The 9,763-nt window shown below is 65.1% G+C and overlaps 1 protein-coding gene across 1 annotated transcript in view; it reads left to right on the plus strand.

The window, feature by feature from the left end:
• Positions 1-4,914: 4,914 nt before the first annotated feature.
• UBALD1 (UBA like domain containing 1) overlaps positions 4,915-9,763 on the plus strand; it is a 5,602-nt gene continuing 753 nt past the window's right edge. The window contains exons 1-2 of the mRNA XM_026048958.1: positions 4,915-5,029; positions 9,126-9,185. Of these exons, the coding sequence (XP_025904743.1) occupies positions 4,922-5,029; positions 9,126-9,185 (168 nt within the window). The 5' untranslated portion in view covers positions 4,915-4,921. The remainder of the gene's footprint in view (positions 5,030-9,125; positions 9,186-9,763) is intronic.

Genomic DNA, 9,763 nt, shown 5'->3' on the forward strand with positions numbered 1-9,763 from the left:
CCCTGTGCACAGGGATGCACGGGGGGGGTGCGTGGAGCTGCGGAGGATGCCTGGAGTTGCACCGTGTGCAGGGATTCCCAAGGGGATACACAGAGCTCCAGAACTGGGCTGTTCTTCAGCCATGTGCTGCATTACCCAGGACCTTGCCCACCTTTGGGAAACCACCATACTAAGTAGCCAGTTGTCACCAGCACCCACAAGCCACCAGCCACGGGCAACAGGTCCATGCTGGAGCCCTGCCAGGACAGGCACAGGCTCTCCAAGAGACCCAAAGCTGCCGAAAGGTGCAGCAGAACCACCGGCACGTTTGACCTGTCACTTAAAGTGTCTGCAAGAGCAGGGGGCCGGGACCATGGCTGGGGACAGGGGGTTGCAGCCAGCCCAGCCCGATGGTGCAGGAGGATCTTGTGACAGGGAGCGATAAGGCGGCGGCTGGAACGCACTGGCCGTAAACACGAGCTACAACGTGCCCAGGGGAACAGGTAAACAAGCCTGGGGCAGGAATTTGCTTCCAGTTACTTATTGTCCTTGGAGGTGCTGTGGCTGCTCTGGGCACAGCAGCCTGGTGCTTGGGACACACACGGCACAGGGAGCTGCGGGGGGAACAAGAGCTCTGCGTGAGAATGAAGCAGGATCAGCCCTTGCTCCAGCCTGTTTGCATATCCTGGGAAYGAGGCAGGGAACACTGACCCTTCCTGAGCACAGCAGGGAATCGTGCAAGAGACAGTGCAGCTGAAGTGCACCTGAATCCTAGTGCACCTGAAATTGCTGCAACRCAATGATGCAGACCCAAGGCCTGTGAAACCAGCTGGTGCCACTCGCGAGCTCCAAGCCAGGTCTGAAGGGCTAGTGGCACCACCAGGACAACCATTTATTGCCTTTTTTGCATTTATTCCCTTGACACCGGGCTGCAGGTATGGGACGACTGCCCCCTTTTTCTCGTGAATAGATGAAACAGGAGCCTGGAGGCAGGAGGAAGCTCTGTGGCAATACTGTCTTTGCGCAGGAGTGGGACTCAGTCACAGGCTTAAGTGATCAACTGGAAAAAGACAGGGAATGAGAAATGGCCACATGTTCCCTGCAAACCTGGCTCGCAGGGAAACATGCCCCACGGACAGCACAGCCGAGCAGGACACAGGCACTGTGCACTGGGCCTGGCATCATGCAGGGCTAATGGGAAGGCCCATCTGCATGTGGCAGCCTCTTCCTCCTCCTTCTCCTCCTGCACGTTTCCCTCCAGCAGCAGGATCTGGGGCACCCTTCCCATGTGGAGGAGGGCTGGAGAGTTCAGTCGAACCCGAATCCAAGTGCTACTTACCACTGTGCACACGCAGCCCCCAGCACGCAGCGGGAGGCCAGCACTGCCCGGGCTGGGTGCTGCTGTTGGTAACGCTTGCCCGAGGGGTGCCTGCGGGACGGTCTCTTCCTCCACCAGCTTCTCCATGTCAGCGTTTCTCATGATGGAAACTGCAGGAAGAGGGAGGATTGGAGCCTTTTGAGCTGCCCTGTCCRGCCCACACGGGCTGCCAGCAGTGTGCCCCAGCTGCTCCCTGCCCCTGGGGGATACTCCTCCGGGATGGGAATGAGCGCCCAGGCAGCCCCCAGCTGCAGCTGTGCCACGAGCTCCCACCATCGGGGTGCGTGGGAGGCGGTCGCAACAGGAGCTTTTGCTGGATGGTCCCGGCGCGGCTCCTGGAGCGCTGAGGAAGTGCCAGGGCCCCGCGGGGGACGTCCTCCGCATGGGCAGGGGCCCTGTCTGCACCAGCTCTCCCAGGGGCCCTGCTCAGCAAAACTGTGTGACCAGCAGCTCCGAGGGCGCWGGCAGCCAGTGCCAGGCCTGGCCCTTCCGTGGGTGCCCGCGGGGCTGAGGGCAGCACTCAGCGGCGCCCTCGTCCCTGCCAGGCCCTGGGGAGGCCAGCGCGCTGYGCACAAAGGCAGGATATTGCACCACTGGCCGCTGTTGCTCCACAGGAACCACCACAAACGAGCAGAGCTGCAAGGGGGAAGGACTGGGAGCGAGTCGGGCCAGAGCAGCAGCCCCAGGTGTCCCCCGACACGGCTGCACCCGGCGGCTCTGCAGCAATGAGGGCCACACGGGCGCTGGCACAGCTTGGGGTGCCGGTGCCGCAGGGGGAGAAGCTGAGGCCAGGGCTGCTGGAAGCTGCACCCTTCCCCACCTGCTGCTCCCTGCATGAGGCCACGGTGCCTGAGGGACCGGACGGGCAGGTCCTGCCGCTCGCTCCCGGTGGGAGCTGCCTCTCCTCCTCCTCGGAGCCGGTGCTGCCACCGCAGCGGCCGCRCGCTGGCTCCGCTGCAAGCCCCGAGCCTCCATTTCACTGCCCCCGCCAGCCCTGTGCTGCCCGCGCTCTGCTCCACGACACCTACACACAGCAATGCTGAGGATGGAGAGGGAGGAAGGCCACACACATGGGGAATCCTCTCYGACACCCCCAAAATGGATGAACACACCCCCAACGGCATGAGGGAGCCGGAGAGCCCAAGTACCCTCCTGTGCTCCCTGATGGGGTGAGGAGGCCGCTGCTCCCCTGCCCRTTTTATTCTGGGTAAAATTCGCTCTGGAAAAGCTGAGCCTGGAGCCATTCACCATTTTAATTCAGAGATACCAGGCAAAGAAGCAGGGGCAGCAAGAAGGGATCCTTCAGCTCTGAGCGCCCTGCCTTGCTGGCTCTCAGGGCTCTCTGCTGTCTCCATTTGTACCCTCATTATCACCGTGGGTTTAAATCTTGTTACCCAGGTGCAAAAAGTAGAGCAAGGGGAGCTCTGAAGTCGGACGACACCAGAGAATATCCCAGGAGTCACTCCCAGACTTGATTCCAGCCTGGTAAAGAGGCAGCAACTTCCTCGGAGGTCTCTGCCAGAGGAGGCAGTTGCGAGGCTGCCCGTTTACACACGGAAACATGTTTGCCTTCAAATCTTCCACTCGCCAGAGCAGCTCATCCAAAGTCCACCTGCTCCTGGGTTTATTATTCCGCAGARCCACTCGCCCGCTCCCCGCGTCCCCCTCCCCGGCGCTGTCACTCCCTGAGTTTGCCCAGGTCCTTGCAGAACAACAAGGTTCAGGAGCCCCGGAGGCTGCACACGGAGCTATTTCTGACCAGAAGGAGTGGCGAGCCCATGAACTTTGCCTCCCTAAACGCTGCCCTGCTCCAAAGGGCTTGGAAGCCTCCCGGAGAGCCCTGTGGGGCTGCGGCCAGCCCTTCCCCCTTCAGATATAAACGGGAAGGCTTCTGAAAATGCATTCCAATAATCCTCTCAAATTCAAATGATCTTCTGGGACATTTGTTTTCCCATCTATATTAACACCTTGCTGGCTACACATCCCCCTGTTAGCGCTTTCCTCTTGGGATCTCCTCGATCCCTGATAAAAGGTCTGAATCCTGCACGGATGTGACCTCCCTCTAATTTGGGCAGCAACAAACATGGAAGGAAGAAAATCCTCATTGAGCACTGGGCTCCCCTGTGACCTTGAACAGTGAGCACTTTGCATCATTGCAGCTACCCGTGGTCAGTTTTGGACCATCCTGAGGCAATTTGTACGTGAGTGGTGAAGACCACATTATCGCTCAGGTCAGACATGGCCCGTGTGGGCTCTCCAGCCATCCTTACCGGCACAGAAACACCCACAGCCACGCGCAAAGCGCAGGCGAGCGACGGTGGCATCGGAGAACACGTCTCGCTGGGAGATGAAGCCCAAACCAGCCACGAATCGCAGGAAAGGGCCTGGGACCATTCAGGAAAGGTGGAGGCCCGGGGGCCTCRGCGTGCCCTGCACTGTTCCGTCATCCTGCTCCACCTTTGCTGTGTTCCCCTTGCTGAATGATCTCCCTGCGCTGCGAAGCGAAGGTCCGTGCCTGCGTATCGCTTCCTGGCCCTTGGCAACACCATYGTCCCCAGGCCGGCCGCCTGCTTCCCCCTGCTATGGCAATGCCCCACGCTCAAAAGAGCCTTTCATGCCACCAGGAGCCCCAGGCACCTTCCAGAACCTTCCCCCGCCACAGCCTCTCCTTTGACATCCCAACAATTATGTAAATGGCCCCAGAACGTGCCGGAGCGAGGGGAGGGATGGAAACAGGCCTGCGGAGGCCTTATGCAACTCCCCATCTTTTATTAGCGCTTGCCAGGGGGCAACACAGGSACCCAGGCCACACCGCCTGCCCAAGGCGCCTCCAGCACCACTGGGCAGCCRCAGCCCCACACCAAGGGGGCTACASCCCCCRGARGAGCCACTTKGGGAACYCCGGTTAAATATTAGCCGGGGCGCGGGCAGCCGCCAGGGCCAAAGGGCGATGGCGGCGGGGCGGGGCGGGGGGAGGAGCGGCCGTTGCGGGGGGCGCGCGGCCGTTASCGCGGCCGTTAGAGCCGCCCTGCGCATGCGCGCGCCCCGCGGCCGCTCCCCGCACGTCAACAGGAAACCGCACGCGGCCGACTGTAAACAGCGCGAGCCCCCCCCCGCGCCCCCTCCCCGCGCCCACGTGACGCGCCCCGCCCCGGCCCGGCCCGCCCCCGCCTCCCGCTCATTGGGGGCAGCAGCGATGTTGACCATATATGGTCAGGTACTACCACACTGCCGGCGGCGATTGGCTCTGCGTGCGAGTCACTCAGCGCGCGTCAGCGCCAGACACCGTAATGCAAACAAAGCGAGGGCTGCCGGGAGCTGTAGTCCCCGCGGCGGGGGCTCACGGGGGGGCGGCGCGGGCGGCGGCGCGGGCGGGAACTACAGCTCCCAGCGGCGCCGCGCGGCGCGGCCCGCCCCGCCCTCCCCGCGCGGCCGTCGGCGGGGCTCGCCGGGCGCCGTGAGTCAGTGGCCAGTAAACATTGGCGTGAGCCGCGGCGGGCCCGCGATGGTGGCGGCGCCGTGAGGGGCGGGCGGCGGCGAGCGCGGCGCGGCCGCGGCGCGACCATGGACGAGCTCAAGCACCAGGTGATGATCAACCAGTTCGTGCTGACGGCGGGCTGCGCCGCCGACCAGGCCAAGCAGCTGCTGCAGGCGGCGCACTGGCAGTTCGAGGTGAGGCCGCCGCGGGGAGCTGCCCCGGCCGCCGGGCACAGGCGCGGCCGCGGTCGCGCGGGGCGCTCCGCGGGCACGTGCGCCGCGCGTGGGCCCGGAGCGGGAGCCCCGGCGCGGCGCGAGTTGCTGCCGCCCCGAGCGAGGGCCGCGGCGCTCGGCGGTGGGCGGCCTCGCATCCCGGCCCGGCTCCCGCGGAGAGAAACCCCCGCGCGGGGCCTTGGCCCGGCCGCGCCGCCCGCGGAGAGCTGCATTCCTCAGGCAGCGGCGCGAGGGGAGACTCCGTAGGTCAGAGCTGCTCCCGGTGCCTTTCCCTCCTGCGGCATCTCGGCAGCATCCGTGGGGAGCRCATCGGCTTGGGCCGCAAAGCGCCGGGAGCGGAGCGGGGATTGCGGCAGCTGGAGCAAAGCTCTTTCCAAAGAGGATTTTTTTTTTTTCCTGCTTATGCAGCCCCGGCAGCCCTGCAGTGTGGAGCTGATGGATTTGACGCTAATGGCACCTTTATAATTGAAGTGGCTGTTTTGTGATGCAGAGGGAGGTGTGAGTCAGTGGGAGAGCAGGGGATGGGGACGGGGACGCTGCTCCTCAGGTGTCTCGGGCCYCTCTCGCTCAGCGTGCGGCCCTGAGCCCCCGCCGCGGCTGCCGGGCGGCCCTTAGGGCTCGTGCTGTAACGTGGCGCCCGTCAGACGGATCAGAGCTGGCGGCRGCTCCTTGCGATGCGGCCGGCTGCRGCCACGAGCTTGGATGCTCAGCCGGAGGCCGGCGTTCAAAGCCAAGCCGGGCACGGCCGAGGAGCTGCGACCGCGCCGGGACCCTGCGCGGCCCTTCCCGTCCCTCCGTGCCCGGATCAACACCCCGCTGTYCAACGGCACCTTCTGCTGACGGCCCTCGGGTCACACACGTCCTGTGTGTGACGCTCCCCGCTGTACGTTTGCTASCGCAGCCTCATGCCAGCTCTCAGGACTGCTGAAACCCACTTCCAACACCTCTGTGCGTGTCGTGAAAGAGCCGGGAAGGGGCGACCCAAGTCGCTCCCCTTCCCCAAGGCGTTTCGCAGAACTTTGCCACCGTTTGGCGAGTTGCACAAGTACAAAGAGCCGTCGTCGCCTGCCGGTTTGGCGCTCACATGACTCAGAGGAAGCTGGGCTGTAAACAAACGCGCTGCGATGAGCGGTTACCATGTTCCCACTCACTTTCGGTGAAACGGTCAGATAATTCCCTCTGCAAAATGGCCGCTGGGCACGGCGGCTTCGGCGGGGGCTGCCTCCCGCCCCCGGGCGCCCTCATCCCTCCTTCCCGGCTGGGATACTTACTGGCTTTTCCCAGCTGGAGCACCGGAGCCGTTTGTTGCCTGGCCTGGCTCAGGGGGTGCCAACTGGTGGCGCTCAGGCGGGTTCRGTTCTGCTTTAGCCGCTTGCAGCCCCCCTGGTTCCGAGCTGCTCCCAGGACGCAGGTTCCTCCCGCTCCATGAGGACAGGGGTTCCTCAGCCCCGAACGTGCCATGGGGCTGCTGTCCCCCCCGGCGCCGCAGCTGGGCCGAGACCGTGGGAGCGTCGCCCCCGGCGCTGCCCCTCTCTCGGGGCACCAGCCTTTTGCTGTGCGCCTGCTCCCTGCTTGTGCCAGGGCTGCCCGGAGCCAGGGAACGGGCATGAGGAGGAGGGAGGTTGTGTCCGTGGCAGGTGAAAGGTTTATTTGGGAGCCCCCACGTTTGCCCTGTGTTCTTGGGGCTTTGCAGCCAGCCTCTGGGCTCTCCCTTTCCTAATCCCTCCGTGAATTCCTGGCCCTGCTGTTCCCTCTGGGCAGCTCGGGTGCAGGAGAGCCACCCCGCAGCGTAAYGCTCTAGGGGCCAAGCAGCCGCTGCCCTTGCGTGAGCAGAGCTCTCCCCCTTCRGAGCTACCTTCTTTTTGAGTGAAATTCGGGCAGTTTTTGGGCTGGGGGGCCGCAGACTTTGTGAGCCGCGTTCCCAGGCGCCGGGGGGCTGAGGAGGAGGCTGCCGTGCGGGCAGCGGGAGGCTCTGCCCCGCACGGAGCGTCCCGGCAGCAGGATCCGGAGCAGGGCAGGAGGCCGGGAAGCCACTCAAGCTGCACAGAGCAGCGCATGTGCCAGGTTCCCAGGCTCGCCAGGAGCGCCCGTGCTTTGGCAGAAACGTCCCCTTRTCCCCCGGGAGCGGGGGAGCTCCTGCACTCTCACTTGCACTCGCTGCCGCCTCGCTCCGGGGTCGCAGGGAGCCGGGATGGGCGCAGTCGCTGGAGCTGGCGGCCGTGGCGGCGCCGGGAGCCTCGTGGGGCCGGGCCGAGGCGGTGCCGGCGGGAACCCGGTGCCAGCGGGAACRGCGCTGCCAGCACAGCCTGCTGGCAGGCGGCCACCGCGGGTCCGAGCGGGACGTTTACGGGCAAGGAGGCAGCTCTGGGCGGCTCCGGGGGAAGGCTGCCGTGGAGCCTCCCGGACCGCAGGTGCCGGTGCTTCTGGAGCAGCTGGGAAGCCGGCGGGGACRCGGATTCGCGTGTGCTGGGGCTGAGGTCAGGGCTGGGCTGTGCACGGGAGCGCTCGGCATGCACTCCGTCCCGCACGCTGGYCTCGTTCCGTGCAGCACCCAGCTCTGGTGCCGCCAGGCTCTCTGCGCACTGCCCACCCTGCGCCTCCGTCCCCACGGGCCCCGTCCGCTGCTCCAGCAGGGCCTCGAGGGCTGCCCCTTTGCAGACGTTGTCGCCCCACTCTCCTCCCGGTGCCTTTCATGGCAGGGAGAGAACCGCAGCCGCCCGCATGTGGCCTCTCAGTTTGGGAGCCCACGGCAGGGGCCGGGGAGCCCGCTGTGCCCTGCGGGAGCGCAGCCCACTGCCCGCGGCCTCCAGCTGCCGCTGCTGGAGCCGCGCGAGGCCGAGCAGCGCAGCAGGCTCCTTGGCGAGCACAGGAGCTGGAATTGCCTTGGCTGCGCGCGGATCTCCCCCACGKGGGTGACACCGGCTGCGGACCGGCTGGCATCGCAGCACTGCTCCTGGAGGCCCGTGCCCCCGAGGGGAGGTGAGCGCCCACGGGGGTGTTCAGGCCTGCTCAGGCCGCCTCCAGGCCTTCCAAGACCCCCTTCCCATTTTACTGCTCTCCCTGAAACCAAGCACATGTTGGGCCTTGCCAAGAGCCTCACACCAGCTTAACCATAAACCCTTCACCGGGGCTGTTGAGGCCAGTCTCCCGTTCCATGGTGATGCTGGCACAGCTCCTGGCTCACCCCTCTCCCGTTCCCCATGGCTTCACCTTCCTGGAGCAGGTATCTTGGCGGATGCGTTTCCATCACACTGGCGAGCTGAGCTGGCTTCCCGGTGCCCATCCTGGCTGTAGGGGTGGCACGGAGGTGGCTGGAGCACGTGGAGAAAGGGAGAGCGTCCGTGTGCCAGAGGCGGCCGTGGGACCGAGAGGGCTGCGGTTCCGGAGGGTCCCTATGAGCGAGATCTACCTGGGCTCCTGCTGCTGGCCGAGGGCTCGGGAATGACTGGCCCTCCACCTGGGAGAGGGAGTAAAGGCTCCAGCACTGCGGACATGGGGGCTGCAGCCCTGCTCCCTCACAGGCTGGGAATGGGATTTTCCTCTCAAGCCAGAACTGAACGTGAAGTGCTGCTTTGGACTTTCTGTTGAACTTGGTCTGCACCTGAATTAAAAGMGTTGCTTTCTGGTTGTAATTAAACTAAAACTTGCTATAGAGCATGAGACGACGTCTGTGCAAGTCCTGCAGCAATCCAGCCCCTCTGCCAGTTACCCAAGTGACCTGGAAACTAATGAAAATTGTCAGTCCCAACCTGCTGCCTCGGGCTGAGCTGCAGGGGTCGTGGGCAGAGCCCCGCTCGCTGCCTCCCGTGTAAATCCCCCAGCGTGAGCATGGTGTCCTTGACATTGCCCAGCTGAAGATGCGGGTCCCGCGCCGCTTCCCCTGCCGGCTTTGGCTGCGGTGCCGCGGGACGTTGCAGCGGGCTGCGAATGGGCCGCGTTGCAGCCGGGCGCACGGGGAGCCCGCGGGGGCAGCGGGCGCTGTGCCCTCCGTGTGGGCACCGGGGCAGGGGGCCCTTGCTGGCGTGCCCGTGCTAACTCCTTCCGCCTTTCCTTGCAGACTGCTCTCAGTGCTTTTTTCCAAGAGACGAACATCCCGTACAGCCACCACCATCAGATGGTAAGTGGCCCCGTGCCCTTGGGAGCGGCTGGCGGGCGTCTAGAGCAGCCCCAGAGAGAGGCTGCGGAGGCCCTGAGCATAGGAGGCCTGATCGTGCGGGCTCCGTCCCTGCAGGACGCGTCCCCGTGCGCCCTGTGCGTGTCTCAATGGAAACGCACGGGCACCGCTCGCCCGGCTCTGCCCCTTTAACTCTCGTGCCTGGGCAGCCCGTAATCCGCCCGGGCAGATGTGTCCTGGGGATTTGGCGCCGTCCGCGGCCTCGCTTGACTCCTGGCGGCAATTGGGGATTTGCAGCCCTTGGGGAGCATGCAGAGCAAGCGCCCCACGCACCTGGGCGGCTGAGGCTGCGATGGAYGCGAGGCCGAGCCCACGGCTTGCGCTGCCCTCGGGGCTGCTGAGGGACAGCACCCATGAGGCCAGCGGGCAGAGGGGGTCTGCAGCACGGCCAGGCAAGCAGCAGCCTTGGTGGGAGCTGTCTGCGCCCCGACAAGCTCTCTGCAAAAGATTAGTGCTGTGATTAGGCTTCCGAGCAGTAAATAGCTGCTCCTCGTGGGGTGCAGCATCCTCCGGGCTGGGGA

Source organism: Nothoprocta perdicaria, unplaced genomic scaffold, assembly GCF_003342845.1.
Source record: "Nothoprocta perdicaria isolate Ctin4 unplaced genomic scaffold, notPer1 scaffold_59, whole genome shotgun sequence".
In the NCBI taxonomy this organism is placed as follows: domain Eukaryota; kingdom Metazoa; phylum Chordata; class Aves; order Tinamiformes; family Tinamidae; genus Nothoprocta; species Nothoprocta perdicaria.